Here is a 20,557-nt window from a genome sequence, read left to right as displayed (position 1 = left end):
AGCCCCAAAAGTCCATCCAGAATAGCGCTCCCGCTCATTAAGACCATTCAGTCCAACTATAAGACTATATGGCAGACTCCGGCCTCCAGCGCTCCAACGGCTAAAGGAGTGGAGCATAAATACTTCGCCCCATATAAGGGCTGTGAGTTCCTGTTCTGTCATCCGAGTCCATGCTCCCTAGTGGTTTCAGCGGTAAATGAAAGGGAGCGCTATGGACAGCAGGCCCCAGCCCCTATGGCCAAGGAGGCAAAACGCCTGGACCTTTTTGGCAGAAAGGTGTACTCATCTGGGGGCCTTCAGTTGAGGATTGCGAACCAGCAGGCCATCTTCAACAGGCACAATTTCAACTCCTGGGTGGTGATGGGGAAGTTTAAGGACAACCTTCCACAAGGTTCCCAACAGGAGTTCATGGCCCTGGTGGATGAGGGCAAGGGAGTAGCCAAGACCTCTCTCCAGGCCTCCCTAGATTCGGCAGACATGGCGGCTAGAACAGTCCCGTCAGGCGTGGTCATGAGGCGCTCAGCGTGGCTCCAGGAATCAGGCCTTCCCCCCGAGGTCCAGAATACACTCCAGGACCTCCCCTTCAAAGGGTCTGGGCTCTTTTCGGACCAGACAGATGCAAGGCTGCATGGCCTCAAGGACTCGCGAGCTATGCTCAAGTTGCTGGGTATGCACACCCCGGCGACCCAGAGGAAGCCCTTTAAGCCGCAGCCTCCCCCTCAACGCCAGTACCAGCCTCACCATAGGCATGAGCCTTACCGTAGGCGAGGCAGGGATAACAGGCGATGGCACAACAATAATAATAATAATGCACCAGGCCAGAACCAAGGCCAGCACAAACCCCAGCTGGGCACTAAGCCAGGCTTTTGAAGGTGCGCTCGAGGACAGCGTACCAGACCAGTTACCAGATCCAGCCCTTTATTTCCTGGACCACCTGTTCCGTTTCTCCCGTGCATGGTCCACCATTACGTCAGACCATTGGGTCTTACACACGGTGCGGAACGGGTACTCGCTGCAGTTTGCCTCTCTCCCCCTCTCCGCCCCTCCCCCCCGCCTTCCCCGTCCCTCTTCAGGGACCCCTCTCACAAGCATCTCCTAGAGCAGGAAGTCCGCTCGCTGCTAGAGGCGGGGGCGGTAGAGGCGGTGCCACACGGCCTAAGGGGAAAGGGGTTCTACTCCCAGTACTTCCTCATCCCCAAGACCAAAGGGAGCCTTTGCCCCATCCTAGACCTGCGCGGGCTCAACAAATTCCTGGTCAAGGCCCGGTTCTGCATGGTCTCTCTGGGCACCATCATCCCTTCCCTGGATCCGGGGGACTGGTACGCCGCCCTCAACGTGAAGGACGCGTACTTTCATATTGCCATCTTCCCAGCACATCGGCGGTTCCTACGCTTCACCGTGGGCCAAGAACGTTACCAGTGTGCGGTTCTCCCGTTCGGTCTATCCGCGGCCCCAAGGGTGTTCACGAAGTGCATGGCGGTGGTGGCGGCCTTCTTACGGAGGCAGAGAATCTGGGTGTACCTGTACCTCGACGACTAGTCCTGGCGGGCCGATCCGAGGTGGAGGTGCGGGGACATGTGGAGGTGGCCCTGAGATTGTTCCACGAGCTGGGGCTCCTGGTCAACGTCCCCAAGTCCACGCTCGTACCCACGCAGAGGGTGGAATTCATAGGGGCAGTCCTGGACGCGGTGCAGGCCAGGGCAAACCTTCCGGTATCCCGATTCCGGGCTATCCAACAAGCGGTGGCCTCCCTGCGCCAGTTTCCAATGACAACGGCCAGGTGCACAGGGACAGGGCAGCGGTGATCCTCATCGCCCCAGCCTGGGCCCGCCAGCACTGGTACACATCACTCCTAGAGCTGTCGGTGGAGGCCCCGGTAGTCCTGCCATCCAGGGTTCTCAGGGGGCTCGGTGTTTTCCCACCCAATGGTGGGATGGTTCCTTAAAGGGTTGGAGAGGGTGTTCCCGTCCTCCGCCCCCCCCCCCAGTCCCTCCATGGAACCTTAACCTGGTCCTTTCTAAACTCATGGGACCCCCTTTCGAGTCCCTCGCTACCTGTTCTCTCCTCCACCTTTCCCTGGAAGGTGGCATTTCTGGTTGCCATTACCTCGGCCAGAAGTTGTGTCCGAACTGAGGGCCCTCACCTCTGAGCCACCGTTTACAGTATTTCACAAGGACAAGGTGCAGCTCCGGCTGCACCCCAAGTTCCTCCCTAAGGTGGTCTCCCAATTCCATTTGGGCCAGGACATTTGTCTGCCGGTGTTCTTCCCGAAACCCCATACGGACCCGAGTCACCGCAGCTTGCACACCCTGGATGTGCGTCGAGCACTGGCGTTCTGTTTGGAGCGCACCAAGCCCTTTCGCAAATCTGCGCAGCTGTTTGTGGCTGTGGCCGAGAGGATAAAAGGCCTCCCAGTGTCGGCACAGCGGATTTCATCTTGGATTACAAGCTGCATCCGGGCATGCTATGAGCTTGCAGGTGTTCCGGCCCCGGCGGTCATGGCCCACTCGACCAGGGCGCATGCAACTTCCACGGCGTTCCTGGCACAGGTCCCGATGCAGGAGATCTGCAGAGCAGCCACCTGGTCCTCGGTGCACTTCACGACCCACTATGCGGTCAACCAGCAGGCCAGAGAGGACGCGGCAGTTGGCAGAGTGCTCCTCCTAGCAGTTGTTCCGTGACGCCTACCCTCCTCCAGAGGTAAGCTTGTAATTCACCTAATATGGAATGGACGTGAACAAGCACTCGAAGAAGAAAAAACGGTTATTTACTTTCTCGTAACTGTTGTTCTTTGAGATGTGTTGTTCACGTCCATTCCACCACCCACCCTCCTACCCCTCTGTCGGAGTCACTGGCAAGAAGGAACTGCAGGGGGTCAGGCCGGCAGGGGTATATAAGCACAGCGCAGTGGCGCCACTCGGGGGGCCCGCCGGCCCGAGGGGAGCCGCTAAGGGAAAAAGTTTCCGACACTCATGCACGTGGCATGCGCACAGCCAATGTGGAATGGACGTGAACAACACATCTCGAAGAACAACAGTTACGCGAAAGTAAGTAACCGTTTTTTATCTGTCCATATTTCTACCTAATCTGTTTTTTGCCATGCTCATCACTGTGCTGTCTGGGGACCTGCTTTGACTAGCACTGGGATTTCATAAAGGTATTTATGATGTCATTAATAGGATCAATAATGTAATAGCCCCAAGACTTTAAAAAAGAAATCTAGCCAGGTTATAGAAGGATCAGTTGCTAATTTGAGAAGATTCAACCAGGTAAAGAGGGGAGGTTGGCAGTACATCTGATATTGTTGCACCTTTGTTTTGTGCAATGGCAAAAGCAATTATGGAGGTATAATGAGAGGCATATATGAGGGTAAATGAAACACTAAACATAAATGGTGAATTCTGGGGTATGGAGAGAAATTATAGAACTTTACTGAAAATGATGAAATTAAACATTTAATATGTTGGTTTCATTTTGCATGCAAGTGCACTAAAAATCAATCACATCAAACTAACAGTTTTCACAGTCACTTTTAATATTAAGGTTCCATTCATAAATGGTTTTTAAATGATTAATAAATGATGAATAGCTGCTATAAGCATGTCAGAGAGATGCATAGTAGGGGTCATATGCACTTCACTAGAAGATGTTATAGATGTTTACAACCTATGGTTATAAGCTACCTGTTGACTTTGGGGATTTAATAACTATAACAACTGAGTAACCATTAAAATAGCTAGGAATTATCTAATAACACTTTATAAACTATTTTTAAATGGGACCTCAGTATAAAGTCTGACCAGTTTGGGGTAGAATGTTTGTTCTGGGACAAATAAGGTAACCTTTTTTCCTAAATCATTGTCATATGGATAATATATTTAGCTGAACACCCAGATGCTGCCTATATGGGATATTCTGGGACTATTGGGGCTCAATTCTCCACTACCTTTACACCTGAGCCCATCAAAATGGTGGTGTTTTATGCTTGCTTTGCACAAGTATAAATAGCTATAGCAAGTGTAATGCAATGGAGAAACAGAGTCCTAGCTCTTTTTTGTGTAAGTCCATCTATTCTGATACTTAGTACTTCTGGTTTCAGAGTGGCAGCTGTGTTAGTCTGTATCCGCAAAAAGAACAGGAGTACTTGTGGCACCTTAGAGATTAACAAATTTATTTGAGCATAAGCTCACGAAAGCTTATGCTCAAATAAATTTATTAGTCTCTAATCTCTAAGGTGCCACAAGTACTCCTTTTCTTAGTACTTCTGGTTAAAACTGCATCAAATCCTTACTATATTAATAAAAAGATAACCTTGATTTATGTGAAATTGTTCAACACATTTTATAGAGTTGTCTATAATTGTTCTAATGACTGGGGCTGGGATTTTCAAAGTTGCCTCTGAGAATTAGAGGTAACATTTTTAAAAATGCCAAAATCCCATTTTAGAAGTGATTTAGTGGCTTAGGCACGTACGTTCCATTGACTTTTGATGAGACTTAGCTTCTCAGTGCTTCAGTGACTTTTGAAAATGAGACTTAGGCTCCCAATCACATAGGCACTTTTGAAAATGTTACCCTAAGTGAAGACTTCCTATTGAAATTCCCTTTTTATTTTATTTTTTAAAATGGAAATGCTAGAGGTATCACACCCTGTTGCCATTCTTGATCATTCAGTCATCCTTTTATAGTCTGTTACTGTGTCATTTGTGCTAATTTATGCCTCTTCCAGGGCATGAGCAGGAGGTGCAATATCACCCTTATGTTCCCTGGAGTCATTATGCCCATGTAAAGTATAATGGGACACGAGGGGAAGGTTGCAGGGGAGTGGATCTTGGTACACTTATGAAAATGTGGAGTAGGCAGTTTAGCCATCTCAGCCATGCCTGATGTTCAGGAAGCAGGCCTCCTCTGGGACTGCTAGCCTACTGGGCAATGCAGGGCAGTGCTTCTTGCTTTCCCCAGCACAACCAGCCAAATTGTTAAGGTCTCCACTGTAGCAAGGGCAGCCATAGTTTGGCCCTCTCTGTCCACATCGTTGAGAAATGTGCCATCACATGTAATCATGCAGAGTCTCTAGAGATTTGGTATACCTAGGTTTTTGTGCAGTCTTGACCTAGGTTCCTCTCTACAGCTTCCACCACACGCACTTTCCCAGGGAAAGCTTTCATCTTCTGAGTCCCAGAAATAATATTTAACTTAAATTGTTTCTGTATCAGCTTTAAATTCATTGCACCCTTTGTATTGTATTGTATTTTATTGTAATGTGTTTGTTGAAAAGTATTTCTGCTTTTTCTGCAGGCTATACATAGACGGTCCTTTTGGGAGCCCCTCTGAAGAATCCTTGAATTATGAGGTTAGCCTCTGTGTGGCTGGAGGCATTGGAGTAACTCCATTCGCATCAATACTCAACACGCTGCTGTATGTGAGCCTACCCTGTTTAAATCCATTTTCCCAGAGTTACTTCCGTGTTGCATATTGTAAATGTTTCCAGCATGTGCATAACTCCTGTTCATGTAACACTACCCTCCTGTGGAGAGAGGAACAGGGAGGAGGATTGAGATCTGCCATTGAAAATCCCAAATCCATTCGTGCTGGCTGTTCATGCCCAATGAATGCTGAAAGTGCAATGCTGAAAAAGTACCTTAGGTGGCACAGTGGTACCTAAAGGCCTTATAGACAGAGCTTCCCATCCAGCGACCCGTGAAAACTGAGTTTGAGCTCTGCCAAGTCCATGGGGATATTTGTTTACAATCCCAACCTTTTAATTGGAAAACTCCCCAGTCTGTGTTCGGGCAAGATCAGGGACAGAGATAACAGGGGTGCTGAGAGTCAGGACTGAGGTGCATTTTCCTCGCGTGGGGAAGCTTGAGCAGTATCAGTGTGGTGTATATTTGGCTTCAGTCAAAGCTCTTTGCCTATCATTTTCAAGAACGCTTAAGCTAAGTGTTTTACAGGAACTCAGAGGAGTCAGGCATTCAACTTCCACTGAATTTAAATGGCACTTGGGCACCTAACTCTCTTAAGCCCCTTTGAAAATCCTAACCTTAATTGCCTCTTTTAAAATTATTGTTATTGTTAATTTAAAACATTTTAAAATCCAGTAAGACACAATTTTCAGTGGCTCTCTGTGAGTCACCAGGGCTGTCAAACTTCTCCCAATCCCACTCTTACACAACGGTGAATCCTCATTATTATTTTTATTAGGTGTATCTAGTAGCCCCAGGCTCGGGCCAATGCCCCAGTGTGCTAGTCACTGTACAAACAGAGCAAAGACTGTCCCTGGCCCAAAGAGCTTACAGTTGAAATAAGCTTACAAAGTGTTTTACAATTCACACATGACACACTTGTTCAGAGATCAGCTGGTAGCTGGAGTAAAATTAAAACCTTTTAAAGCCTGATTTTAAGAGATGCTGAGCTCACTCAGCTCCCCTCAATCTCAGTTGGAGTCATGGGTGCGCAGCGCTTCTGAAAATCAGGCTCTTACGTGGCAGCTCCTGGTGCCTTTGTGCAGCCCTCAAAGAACCTAACAGGTTCCCTACACATTTTCATCTCTGAAAGTCCATCGTTCATCTTGGAGCAGGGGACTGGACTAGTTGACCGCTTGAGGTCATGCTCTTTTGAACGGGGAGTACCATTTTCTAAGCGCATTTTCGTTTCTGCCAAAAGACTGGAGTCCCGATGGATATCCTGACCATTTTCTCCAGGACGGATTATCCCTGACAGTGTTGAGAAAAAACGTCACATATCATAACTATGGGCCAGCAGTAGATAATGAGACGGCTGTCTCTGTCAGCATATTATTGGAGGCAGTGAGAGGCTTGTACAGACGTTGCCACAATAGCTTAGTGTCCAGTGAATGTTTTCAATACCAGATAAATAGGATGATTCCAGACAGTGCATGGCGTAGCCCAGCATTACAGTGAACCTTGTGTGTCATGCACTGTAATATTATGCAATAGTAACAGCAAGCGATGTTTTGCTGTTCATATGTAAGGATATCAGCAATACAGAGCACTTGTCCACTGGAGAGGCTGACTGTTGTTTTTTGTCTTATCATAGAAATTGAGATTGGTGGGGTGAAAATGGTAACTCTTGTGTCCAAACTTGAAGGGGTAGGAAGGCAAAGCCCTTTTTGTTAAGGACATGCAGCTGTGGAGGATATCGGGGTGTCCTTCAGGACGAGGATGCAGTCTTTTGTTTTGTGTTTCGTTTTGTTTATTTTGATATTTTCTGAGCAGCTGGGGTCTCCCAGCCTAGATATACCCCACTCAGGTATCTAATAAATGTTGCCTATTTATTATAAATCATGATTGTTTTTTTAAAGAGAGTCAGAAGCTTTTTGGCATGGGTCAGGTGTCTATACATTAATGATTAATTACAAGTAGTAATATTCAGTAACGTGCGTATCAGTGGACGTGGCATGTCGTACACACATCTTTAGCTGTGGAACGATACTGCACATTTATCCTGTCACAGCTTACTGGAGGTAAACCCAACATTGTATGTTTGACATGCCATTCACTTCACGTGCATGCATGATGCATGCCACAAAACACGACAGATCAACCTCGCATTGATTCAACTTAGCTCATTCCCACTGGCCTGTGTTTGCTCAAGTCAAAAGTCTGAATTGATAAAAGGCGGTCCCCAGTGAATCCTCTTGTATATCTTTCAGTTCATTTATGCTGAGACACGTTTATTTTCTTTTATCATTTCAGAATGATGCGCTGGAGTAAATGAATACAGTTTATTGCTTACATACTGTGCACAAGATACTGTATTTGTGATCTCACCCCATATGATCAGACCATTACCTTGGTTCTGGTTTCTCCTAGCACAAATGATACGCAAAATAGGGAGAAATAACATTTGTCTGCAGGACAGCATTGTACATGCAGCAGCTGGTGTCAGGACATTAAGGATGCTACACTCCCACTACAGACACGCAAGGCATGAAGCCCAGGGCAGCCAGCACCTCTCTGCAGGCTATGGATAGTTCACACAAGGGGTCAGAGTCCCCACACCCTGTGTGCCATGGAGTATTTGCTCCACAGCTCCTCTGCAGGCCTGCAGTGGAGGGTTTAGGCATATGGAAAGGGACAGTGGCATGTCCATCAGTTACACAGATGCATTAGCAAAATGGCCCAGATGTTAGGGTTGGCGGGTGCCCGGTTTTCGACCAGAAAATCCAGTTGAAAAGGGGACTTGGCAGTGTCTGGTAAGATGTACAGACGGGACACCAAAAGTCTGGTTACCACAGACAGGGCGGGGAGGCACCAGGTCATCAGACTGTGCCAGCCCCTGCTCAGCCAGGACTGCCTCCTACCTGCATCTCCTGGGCAGACAGGCAGGCTCCTCATCAGGCTGCAGCTCTAGAGCAGAGGGAGCCTAGCTTGGGCGGGCGTGGGGAGCTGGAGAGGATCCAGCTGTGAGGAAAGGAGAGGGAGGAGAGCAGCAGGGGGCAAAAGGATTAGGGCAGGGCCTGGAGGAAGAGGTGGGGCAGGGGTGGGGCCTTAGGGGAATGAGGCAGGGCAGGGGGGTCCAGTTATCAGCAATTAGAAAGTTGGTATATGGGACCATAGTGGCTACTGTAAGTCATGTTGTGCAGTAGGAGATGTGGAGCAGCTATGCAATTATCCCACACCTTGCCCCCTGGCCATGACATTTGGCCTAATAAGCATATATACTGCTGAATTTTTGGAAGTCCAGAATGCAGCTGTGATGGTCCCCAATGGGTCTTTACTATCTGTAAATAGTTTTAAGGGGAAGGATTTTGTCCCCTAAATGGCTAAATTACAGGTAAGTAACAATAACGTAAAACCAGCCATGGCTGATCTGAGAAAAAATCATGCAGACTTTTTTAAAAAATCTGTTAATCAGTAGATTTTTTTTCATGTTTATTTTCTAGCCCGGTTCATTGTGATCGTCCCTCTTTTACTAAAATCATGTTTTGTCTCCATCGCCATTAGGAAACCTGGCACAAGTGTCATGTTTTCTAAACTAAATGCCAAACGTTGTCCATGAACATGCTTTACCATTGAAGCTCTTTGGGGACTATACCTTTGCCTAGCACAATGGGGCTCTGACCTTGTTTAGGCCTCTGTGCACTACCACAATATAAATATGAAGTAATAATTGAAATAATCTGATGCTTGCATGCACCTGAATGCAGAATTTGCCCCTAACTTTGCTTTGGAGTTGCATTCTGTGAAGTTTGCATTCATCAGCATCACCTCCTCTGGGAAGAAATGAGTTTGTGAACTCTGCCTTATAATTGCAATAAAGAATCCACACTATCTTTTTGAAATGCAGAGGCAGCTTTGCTTTTAGATAACTTTCATCTTGGTTATGATGTATGAATCAACATTCTTACCTTAGGTCATATATGCATTCAGTGTGCAGTATATACTGTTCAACTGTAAAGACAGTATCCGTAAAGCATGTTGTTCTGTGTTATGGGCTCAGTATTTAAGTCCATCATTTTAGACTGATTTGGGCATTTCAGTGTGATGGGGGGAAAACTAACTTCACTTAATGGAAATGGAAATTAACATTTGCACAATTAATATAAAGTGTCTTAATTAGCATTAATTAATTCCCCAAACATATCATTTTCATTTTATAGTGATAACTGGCAATGCTACAAGCTCAGAAGACTTTACTTTATTTGGGTGTGCAGGGAAATCCAGTCTTTTCGCTGGTTTGCAGATTTGCTGTGTATGCTGCATAACAAGGTAAAGGGGACGATTACACAGGGCTGGTTTTAAAGGGATACTGACAATAAACACATCTGTTTGAATATTTAGATTAGTAACAAAAGTGTTTCCATTAAACATGACTAGAGAAGGCTGGGATTTCAGAGGGACCAAACTAAGTTATGTGATTGTGCAGCAAAATGGCAGATGAAATTTGTTGTTGATGTACATGGAAGGACTGGTTCAAAGTGTCATGTGGGACAAAACAGGGGTGAAATCCTGCCCCCCACCGAAGTCAATGGAAGTTTTGCCATTTCCTTCAGTGGAGCCAGGATTTTACTCACTGTTTTTTCTAAAACAGTCAGGGATGTTGGGACAGGCCCTGAAATTGGAGTTATGTGACCTTTCTTCAGGGATGCACAGTCTCCTTGCATAGTCAAGAAGTTTGCTAGAAGGGAAAAGAACATGCATCTAAGGAGTCTGTGTGCATCCTTTCCTTTGAAGAAAAGTAAAACCCCAGCTCATCTGGTGAGCGGACTGAAGGAGGTGGGTGGGTGAGTTTATGGGAATTGGAAGTCAACTCTAATTGTCAAAACAGAGATCAGGTGGATTTTAAAACTATTTTAAAGTCTTTTTAGGAGAGTTTGTTCACGTATCCTGGGATGTAAAGAAGCTTCTGGGTAAAAGAAAGATATGTAAATGTGTCATTTTCATTAAAGTGTCCACTGTATATGCTGTGAAGATCCAGCTTAATCAGGGTACTGAACAAGAGCAACCGCATTCTTATATAAGAAGAGGCGTATTAATTCACTTGATGTTTTTCTGGTCTTCCCAGCTTTGGCGGGAAAACCGCCCAGACTACATAAACATCCAGCTGTACCTTAGTCAAACAGATGGGATACAGGTATGTGGCTAAATGCTGTTTGTAAACCTAAGTAGATCTGATGGTGGTAGACAACACAAACTGCCAGTTAAGCATGACATGGAATGATTGCAGATGGTTTAAGCAGGGAATAAAGGCTAATTGTCTCAGTAAGACTGCATCACAAGTCCAGCCCCACAATACTAGAAGAAAAGTCTGGTAGCATTCAGTTGATTATCAATGGGCAGAGATCCATATCTCCCTTCTCTAGGAAAGAGGTCCTTCCAGGCCAGGCCACAGACTAGACAGTTGGCAGGGCTTTGTGGGAAACTTGCATCATTTCTGGGCTGAGAATCAGGCTGGAATAATTCTAGACCCAAACTTTTGAAAGCAAACACGTTGTGAGAAACTGGCTATTTTTAAAAATCCCGATTGGTTTCTTTTTGTTTTGTTTTTGTCTCGAATGTTTGAAGAAGTTAAACTTTTAAAAGTATGCAGCCAGAAAATGTACTGAACTGTTCACAGTATTCCAGTTTAGAGAGTTGGATTTATTCCCCACTGGCTGGAACCTTGTGTAGCCATTTATACATGGGATGCGGTGACCTGGGTGTTAGCGTTTTACATCTACTTTGCACTGATGTAGCACAGATATAAGGGCCCGCTTCTTCACACTCTAAATGAATGTGAGCTTTGCCGTTAACTTTGATTGGCATAGGATCAAGCCTTAAATTACTACAAAAGGTGAAAGGCAGTCAAGAATCAGGTCCGTTGGGTTTAGCTCTCCTTTCTAGCAGATGAAGACAAGAGAAAATTTATAGTTCTGATGAGAACTACCCCAATATACAGGGCTTGCTGCTGGGCTTCAGCTAAATAATCTGCTAGCAACAATTCTGAACAATCTTCCGAATATTCAGTGCTAGTTCCAAATAACTGGATGGGATGTCTCTGCTGGCATGGAGATAATCCAATATATTATTAATTAACAGGTAAGAAATGACCAGGTTCAAGGTAGAACATCCAAGATGAAGCTGAATATCACTGAAATGCAGTTTAGAATATTTACTCTTAAATTTTGTGTCCAGTAGCTACTGAATTTGTATTAGAACTCCTTTTCTTTTTTAAAGAAGAAAAGGAGGACTTGTGGCACCTTAGAGACTAACAGATTTATTTGAGCATAAGCTTTCATGAGCTACAGCTCACTTCATTGGATGCAAGTATTCCTTTTCTTTTTGCGAATATAGACTAACACGGCTGCTACTCTGAAACTTTTCTTTTTTATGACTGTTTGGTATTTTAAAGTGGCATCAAGTATAGAAGTGTATACCATGAGGGCTAAATTTTGTCTTTAGTTACACTAGCATAAATCCAGATTTGAACAGTTACTCCAGATAGTTCAAGGGAGCACTGGATGCAAGTCTCCATTGCCCTGCACTCGTGCTGTCGTTGACACCAATCCAAAGTGAGTGTAAAATGCTACCAAACCAGAATAGTGTCGCGTTTTGCTCACTCTGCACTGGTGTAAATGAGTGACCCGAGATGCAGGACACAAGAGAATCAAGCCCATTTTTATTTCCAGAAACTGCTTTCAGCCATGGTAAAAAAAAAACAATGTAAAACGGTTCAAGCTTAGAATGTACTTTTGTATTAGTATAATAGATGGTTTAGATCATTCGATTATGGGGTGAACACAGAAAATCAGATCAGATATAATTCTTCTCCAGCCACATGTTACATTATATTAGGACAGTAAAACAAGGAACGGTAATGCAATGCAGTGGAAACAGGTTTGGCTTCATAAAGAGAGGTCAGCTGGGATTTTACTGGGTTAGAATTGCTAAAAGAATCCTGTGCTCACTCCAAGGATGCAGCTTTGGTGCTTGATGCTGCTGAGGCTGTTCAAAGCAACTGGTAAACCATCCTCCAAAGGTTTCCCTTCTCACTTTTTCAGCCCCAGTTAGCTTAGGTGTTACTTGTACCAATAGTAGGTAAAAATACTTCAGCCAGAAATGTGATTTTTCTATATGGACAGTGTCCCTTTAAGGGTAGCAGTGAAGGCAAACTAGGGAGTGAGTAATGAGAATATAACTATTGCTCTATGTATGAATTGACAAATTGGTTTAAAAATAATGTGGAGACTAATAACTAGCTATATAAGAAACAGCACACAAGCCTGAAGATGGTTATTCAAAAGGCAAGGAGCTGAGGTATTGATGCATAGAAATGGCTGCAAACTAAGTCACGCGGTTTGATACTTAGTTCAGTTTTTACATTTCAGCTATTTGGTAAATCAGCCAGGGCATTTACCAGACCAGTATACAAGCTCTGAGTGATGTGTAACAATTTACAAACACATAGCAACTGAATGTATTGTTTATCACAGAAGATAATTGGTGAAAAATACCAGGTCCTGAACTCGAGGCTTTTGATTGGACGACCTCGTTGGAAACTCCTTTTTGATGAAATAGCCAAGTGTAACAGACAGTAAGTACCACTCTTGATAGGTTTTGCCAGAGTTTGAGAGATGGGGATTGTGTATGTTTAATAAACAGCTATATTTGTATGGAAATTACTTCGGGGTTTATCTTATCATGTAACATTCAAGCTACTGATGTTGATATTATTGAATATGTTGCAGTTGAGAGATGGATTGTAAAAAAAAATCTTTCACTTTGAGCAATCAGAGCCGTTCATCTTCCCCTGCAACTTAACCATTCAGTAGCCCAGGCAATAAAAATCATATTTCTGTGTTGCTACACTGAGATTGTACATGTTTTAATCCTTTGCTATAATCAGTATCTTGCAACATATGCCAGTTTTCTGCAGTGACTTTTATGATTTACATTTCGAATAATAGAAATGCTGTGTTCTGGCCGTATTCTACTGTGTTATGTCTTTATTCAGAAGATATATTTTCTTTGAGGGCTACAAGTGCTATTTATTGTTTGTTAAGAGCTGACTCTGTAATCAGTACTGTACGAGGAAGAGCTTACAGTCTAGACAAGTCAGATGTAGAATAAATGAGACACACATCAAAGTATTGACTCACCTCTTCTGGATTTAATTTAACCCAGTTGTTAAACCAGTCTCTTTGATGCTGTGGTTACTGAGGATTAGATCCTGAGAAGGACTGGGCCCCAGAAAATCTTATTTGATCTCAGTGTGAGCGCTTGGTATGTGATATCTCTTAGGGTCAGGACCTAAGATCTGATCTATACACTGTGGTACTAATCTTGCTATTCCCCCAAAGTAGCAAAGTGCCTAGCACAATGGAGCCATGCTCCCTGTTAGGGAGTTACTGTAATGCAAACCAATATATATGAATACTGCCACTCAGTGATGTGCAGGAGGGAAGGCAAGAACTGGGGCCTAGGTAGAGGTGTGTACTTCCTGTGCAACATGGAGAACAGCTCTGCAGGGGCTGAGCTCTGGGCAGTCCTGCTTTTTATGGTGGGGAGAGATAGGGGCATGGCAAAGGAGATGGGGAGAGTGTGAGAGGTAGATCTGCTGCTAGGTTGGTCCTGTAATCACAGCCTCCTGCACAGTTTGGGGAATGTTAACCCTTTAAGTGTCATTCTTATTTCTTTCTTAATCTTTTGTCCATTCTATTTTTTAAAAGACCAAAATAATGGGAGCTTCCATCATTTCTCTTGGGAGACTCTTGCACACCCGAATGCACATCTCTTTCAAGATGTTTTTCATGATTTTTCCTTTCTACATTTCATCTCATCCCTCCTGGTTAGATCCTCAAGTACCACTTTCCCTTACATCTTTGTATCTCTAAGATGCCCATCACCTTGATTTCTAAGCAACATGTCTTGTAGAACCTCAGTAATGCTTCTGCATCCTTGACTGTGAACACCTTTTACATTATTTGTAGACTCTTATTATGCCCTTCCTCAGCCCATATCACCCCCTTGCTAAGGTCTATAGACTAGCTCTATAAGGTCACCATCCTGCAGACACTTTAGTTACATGCGCTGTGTAGATAAGGCATCCCATTAACTTTCATAGAACTTACCAGGTGCAAGATCGGGACTTTAACATTTCACCATAATTCAGTTTTTCAGCTCGCTGACCTTTTGTTGCTTCTTCTCCTACTTCTTCCCATTTGTCAGTAACTCCCTCTGAATAGCCCTGGTGCAGTATGCACACCACTAAATAAGGGCAAGACAAACAATTCCTCTTTTAGCCAAACAAGTCTAGCATTGGCATTCAGGATTCTGGACGTGTTTGCAGACGCACACGTGGTTGGTTTGCAGTCTTTATTTGGTGACATCCAAAGTATTTCCCAGTTTTTATTTTACATTTCTAGTAAAAAAGAACAGGTTAGACAAACACCAGTCAGGGATGGTCTAGATAATATTTAGACGTGTCTATGTACAGGGGACTGGACTAGATGACCCATTGAGTTCCCTTCCCCTCCTGTGATTCTGTGGCTCTGGCTATGGTTACTAAAAGCCCTACGTAAACAAACATGCAACTAGGGATGCTCTCATCAGTTCAGCCATACCATTGGTTTTGGTTGCTTGACTCCCAGACAGGGAAGCTCATGTCTAAGTTTCTGAGGTCTGCTAGAATGTAATAGTTCTCTGCACAGTTAACAGATTAATTCAATCCAGCATCAGGTTCAGATTCTTTCAGTTCAACTAAGAGGAGCAAAAGTGCACCATCTACTGTTGATATTTTATACCACATCTACAGTATTTGCATTGGGACAGTTCGGAGCATACGTTATGCATCCAGTTTTCAGGATTTTCGTGCAAACTATTTGGGGAAAGGGTGGTACCCTTTTTTGTGATTCATTTATCTTCAGGATAAAAATGCGCTATATACTTCTGAGATATTCTCATAGCTTTTACATTTTGCTGGGTCCAAATGGCAATATGCTTCTTACATAAAGCTGAGAATGAGCTAGACAGAAGAAATTAAAACATGTAGGGAAAGAAGGTATGTAAAGATAAGGCACATTTTCTCCATGCTATAAAAGAGAATCATCTATAAGGAATGTAACGCATGGTTTGGAATCAGAAAATCCCGAGTCCTCGTTCTGGCTCTTATTATATTGCCAGTCACCTCACCTCTCTCTCAATGACTCCATGTGTAAAATGGGAATAATAATGCTCACCCGCCTACTTGCCTCAGAGGGGTGTTGTATGGATTGATGAATTAGTATTTGCATAACACTTTGAAAGTGTAAAGTGCTATAGCAGTGCTAAGTATTACTGTTAAGGATGGTCTGGTGGATAGGGCATTGACTTGACTGGGACTTAAGAGCCCTAGATTCAATTTCTGGCTCAGCCACAGACTTCCTGTGTGACCTTGGGCAAGTCACTTAACCTCTCTTTGACGCAGTTTCCTGTTGTAAAATGCTTCCTACTCATGGAAGTGCTGTCAGGATAAAAATCTGTTAGTGATTGTGAGGGGCCGAGATACTATGGTGATTACGGTTATGTAAGTACCTAGAGTGAGTTTAATTAAGTACCTCGCTGTACTTAATTAAACTAATGGATACAAATGTTTAATAACATTAAGGCTTTCAATTAAATACACAATAAGATAAAAATTCAGATTCAAGGCTTACTTGCCCTTCTCCTCATCCACAAAAGCACATACTATCTGGTCTTCAAAAGTGTTCAACACCAACAGATCCTGTTGAAGACAGCGGTCAATAATTTGCTCAATGCATCCGAAAATCAGGCCACTTATTTTTCTCCCCTTGTCAATAGTGCAACACTGGACCATTATGACAATGGAATTCAGTGTAAATACACAACAGTGCAGGAGGGTGGGGGGTGCGGAATGTATATGGAAAGATTGTAAACCATGTGGGATCATAGAATTAAAAATGGTATTGTAACACATCTGGACAAGGCCATCATTTTGGTTGCACACGCAACGTTTTTGATGACATTTCCTGACTTTTGCAATGCTAATGTTCGCTTCCCTTCATTGTATAAAGTCAGTGTCATCTGTTATTCAGGTGGCCGAATTATGGATTTAACTGGCTAACTTTAGATACCTAAGTTTGAAAGTGTGGGCCAAAGACTTTATATGATACATTTTCTTCTTTCAAAGGCACATATTTCCGTAAGTTTGTCAGTACCCTTAGACTATACTTTTTTTTTTCTGTCTAGCAGCGCAGACTTCCTTCAGTGCAGTTTAGGGGACAATGCAGTTAATTGTGATGTGAACTTAACTGCACACTAAAATAGATTATATGTACCAGTAAGCTGCCACTGTCATTCTCTGCAGTATACGTAGGCCTTAATTTTCAAAAGTGGCCACTGATTTTGGGTGCCTCAGTTTTTGGATGCTGAAACTGAGACACTTAGAACAAAACTGCCATTGACTTCAGTCGGAGTTTACTCTGCATAAGAATTGAGTAAGGACTCTGGGATCCGGATTTGATCCAACTACATTAACAATCGTGTGCCTTTTGAATAATGAATTCCTAACATAGAACACGGATTACCGTTAATATTCACATCATCTGGCCAAATGGTTCCTTGGCGCTGCTATGGTGTGCACTAGTATTGTGGATAAATGGTAATGGGTGTAACTGTACATTCTAGGTCTTCAGTAATGAATGTATAATAAGAACCTGCATCTCTGCATGTGCTTCTTAAAAATTGGTAAATGCTCATTTCAGCTTTTTCTTTTTCATGTTAAATAATCATAGAATCATACAAATGTAAGGCTGGAAGGGACCCTGGGAAGTCATCTAGTCCAGCCCCCTGCACTGAGACAGGACCAAGTAAACCTAGACTGCCTCTGACAGGTGTTAGTCAAACTTGTTCTTAAAAACTTCCCATGATGGAGATGCCACAACCTCCCTTGGAAGCCTATTCCAAAATTTAACTACCGTTAGAGTTAGCAAGTTTTCCCTAATGGCTAACCTAAATCTCCCTTGCTGCAGATTAAGCCCATTACTTCTTGTTCTACCTTCAATGGACATGGAGAACAATTTATTACCCTCCTCTTTAGACGATCCCTTAACATATTTGAAGACTGTTATCAGGAAACCTTTTATCATTTTTGGTGCTCTCCTCTGGACTCTTCACTTTGTCTACGTATTTCCTAAAGAGCGGTGCTCAGAACTGGATGCAGAACTCCAACTGAGGCCTCGCCAGAGCTGAATAGAGTGGGGCAGTTACCTCCCCTGACTTACATATAACTCTCCTGTGAATACACCCCAGAATTATATTAACCTTTTTCGCAGCTGCATCAAATTGTTGAGTCATATTCAATTTCTGAGCTGCTATAGCCCCCAAATCCTTTTCAACAGTACTGCCACCTAGCCAGTTGTTTTCCATTTGTGCATTTGATTTTTCCTTGCTACATGAAGTACTTTGCTTTGTTGAATTCAGACAAATTCTCCAATTTGTCAAGGTCATTTAGAATTCTATTCCTGTCCTGCAGAGTGCTTGCAACCCTCCCAGCTAGGTGTCATCTGCAAATTTTATAAGCATACTCTGTTCTCTCAGTAATTAATGAAAATATTGAATAGTACTGGACTCAGGACTGACCTCCTCTGCAGGACCCCACTAGATATGCCCTCTAAGTTAGACAGCAAATCACTGATAATTCCTCTTTGAGGAGGTCTTTCAACCAGTGGTGCACCCACTTTATAGTAATTTCATCTAGACTATATTGCTCTAATTTGCTTAAGAGAATATCATGTGGGACTGTGTCAAAAGCCTTATTAAAATCAAGATATACCACAGCTACTGCTTCCTCTTAACCACCTGGCCAGTAACCCTGTCAAAGAAGGAAATTAGGTTGGTTTGGCAGGTGCTTTCAAATTGATTGTTTATTAATTTGTTGCAGTATCTTTCCAAGTATCAAAGCTAGGCTGACTGGTATATAATTTCCCACATACTCTGTTCCCCTTTTTAAAGTTGTGTACTGTGTTTTCCCTTCTCCAGTCTTCTTGGACTTCACCCGTCCTCATGAGTTCTCAAAGATCATTGCTAACAGTTCCGAGATTGCTTCAGCTAGTTCCTTAAATTTCCTAGGATGAATTTCATCAGGCCCAGCAAATTGAGGGAAGTGATTATTCCCCTCTATTCGGCACTGGTGAGGCCACACCTGGAGTATTGCGTCCAGTTTTGGTCCCCCCACTACAGAAGGGATGTGGACAGATTGGAGAGAGTCCAGTGGAGGACACCGAAAATTATTAGGGGGCTGGGGCACATGACTTAAGATGGGAGGCTGAGGGAACTGAGGTTATTTAGTCTGCAGAAGAGAAGAGTGAGTGAGGGGGATTTGATAGCAGCCTTCAATTACCTGAAGTGGGGTTCCAAAGGGGATGGAGCTCGGCTGTTCTCAGTGGTAGCAGGTGAAGGAACAAGAAGCAATGGTCTCAAGTTGCAATGGGGGAGCTCTAGGTTGGATATTAGGAAACACTGTTTCACAAGGAGGGTGGTGAAGCACTGGAATGCGTTACCTAGGGAGGTGGTGGACTCTCCATCCTTAGAGGTTTTTAAGGCCCGTCTTGACAAAGCCCTGGCTGGGATGATTTAGTTGGGGATTGGTCCTGCTTTGAGCAGGGGGTTGGACTAGATGACCTCCTGAGGTCCCTTCCAACCTAATCTTCTATGATTGTGTCATAGCGGGAGGGCAGAATTTCAATCTGAATGTTTCAATCAAGAACACTGTAGCAATAGAGGCATTCTGCTGCTGCTAGAAATAATGCATGATCTGGTAGTGCTTCCTTTTAATTCGCGTATTGAATCATCATAGACTTGATTGTGATCTCACGGTGGTATAAATGAAAAGTTACACTAATGAAGTCATTGAAGTGACACAAATTTGTAATAGTGAGGGTGATTAATCAGTGGGAGTGGTGTATTCCTGATCTCTTGATGTCTTCAGATCAAGACAGGATGCCTTTCTGGAAGATGTGCTTTGATCAAACACCAGTTATTGCATTCAATACAGGAATAACTGGGTGAAATTCTATAGCCTCTGATATAAAAGAAGTCAGATTAAATGAACTAATGGTCATAAAATATATGACACTAGTGTAATTCTGTGGCATGTGAGATTAGAATCCAGCTCTGTGTGCCTTTAGACACGATTCACAATGTATCTGGCATGTGGTGATTCACTTTTAATTCTTAATAGGAAAACTGTTGGCGTTTTCTGTTGTGGACCAAATGAAATCTCCAAGGTACTCCACAAATTGAGCAACAGCAGCAACTCCTATGGGACAAGGTTCGAATACAATAAAGAATCCTTCAGCTGAAAGTCTTGGGACTAACAGGACTCGATGGAAGAAAGAAGTGCAATCATTTTTTGTAAGACTTAAGAGTCAGAGCTTTGTGCTAAGCAGATACAATATACCAAAGAGTAGCAGGTTTTCTTATTTATGATTATTTAAAATTCTGAAATAAGGACACAGCAGAGTACCAAGTCACATCAAGTGTTTATGCTCAAAGCCAAAAGCTCTCAGAAAATATTTATGATGGTGGGGATGATTCATTTATCAGTATGTAAATTAATTTAAAAAATGGAAACACACGGTTGCTTTTATGGCTGATTCAAGAACAATCCATGGAACATCTGAAATTTCTCCACTTCATCTTGCTAACCTCAGTCCTCTGAAATTGGGATTGGTTAAACGAACACCAGATTGATCAGAATTAAAAGTGCTCTGCAAGACAGATGGTGCTCTTTACTGGCACACAAATGAAATGGCTTGAAATGGAGAAACTCCAGGCCAAAAATATTAGATGATTTAAATATTGCAGATTAGGATTCTGTATGTAAAATATAAAAGTTTATTCTCCCTAGCCTGCCTCCATACTGGATAGCTGTCTGGTAGGGATATATATTGAGGGCTTACCCCAGACTATGGGAAAGTGGGTGCAACCCTATGAAATCTCTGGGCCAAATCCTATGGTGATGTAAATGACAGGTGGGGTGTAAATTGGCCCATAGAGGTACTAGTGTAACTTCTATCAGTTTGATACTGAATGAGTTCACAAAAAGCGTATGAC

The 20,557-nt window shown here is 43.4% G+C and overlaps 1 protein-coding gene across 1 annotated transcript in view; it reads left to right on the top strand.

Annotated features, from left to right (window-relative positions):
- The window catches only part of NOX4 (NADPH oxidase 4), a 137,473-nt gene extending 117,289 nt beyond the window's left edge, over window positions 1–20,184 (top strand). The window contains exons 12-16 of the mRNA XM_074943164.1: window positions 5,298–5,417; window positions 9,625–9,733; window positions 10,530–10,598; window positions 12,937–13,037; window positions 19,683–20,184. Coding sequence (XP_074799265.1) covers window positions 5,298–5,417; window positions 9,625–9,733; window positions 10,530–10,598; window positions 12,937–13,037; window positions 19,683–19,803 — 520 coding nt within the window. The 3' untranslated portion in view covers window positions 19,804–20,184. The remainder of the gene's footprint in view (window positions 1–5,297; window positions 5,418–9,624; window positions 9,734–10,529; window positions 10,599–12,936; window positions 13,038–19,682) is intronic.
- Window positions 20,185–20,557: the final 373 nt, after the last annotated feature.

The sequence above is a fragment of the Natator depressus genome, chromosome 1 (assembly GCF_965152275.1).
Source record: "Natator depressus isolate rNatDep1 chromosome 1, rNatDep2.hap1, whole genome shotgun sequence".
In the NCBI taxonomy this organism is placed as follows: Eukaryota; Metazoa; Chordata; order Testudines; family Cheloniidae; genus Natator; species Natator depressus.
Note: the sequence above shows the minus strand (reverse complement) of the source record. Positions and strands in the feature narration are given on the sequence as shown.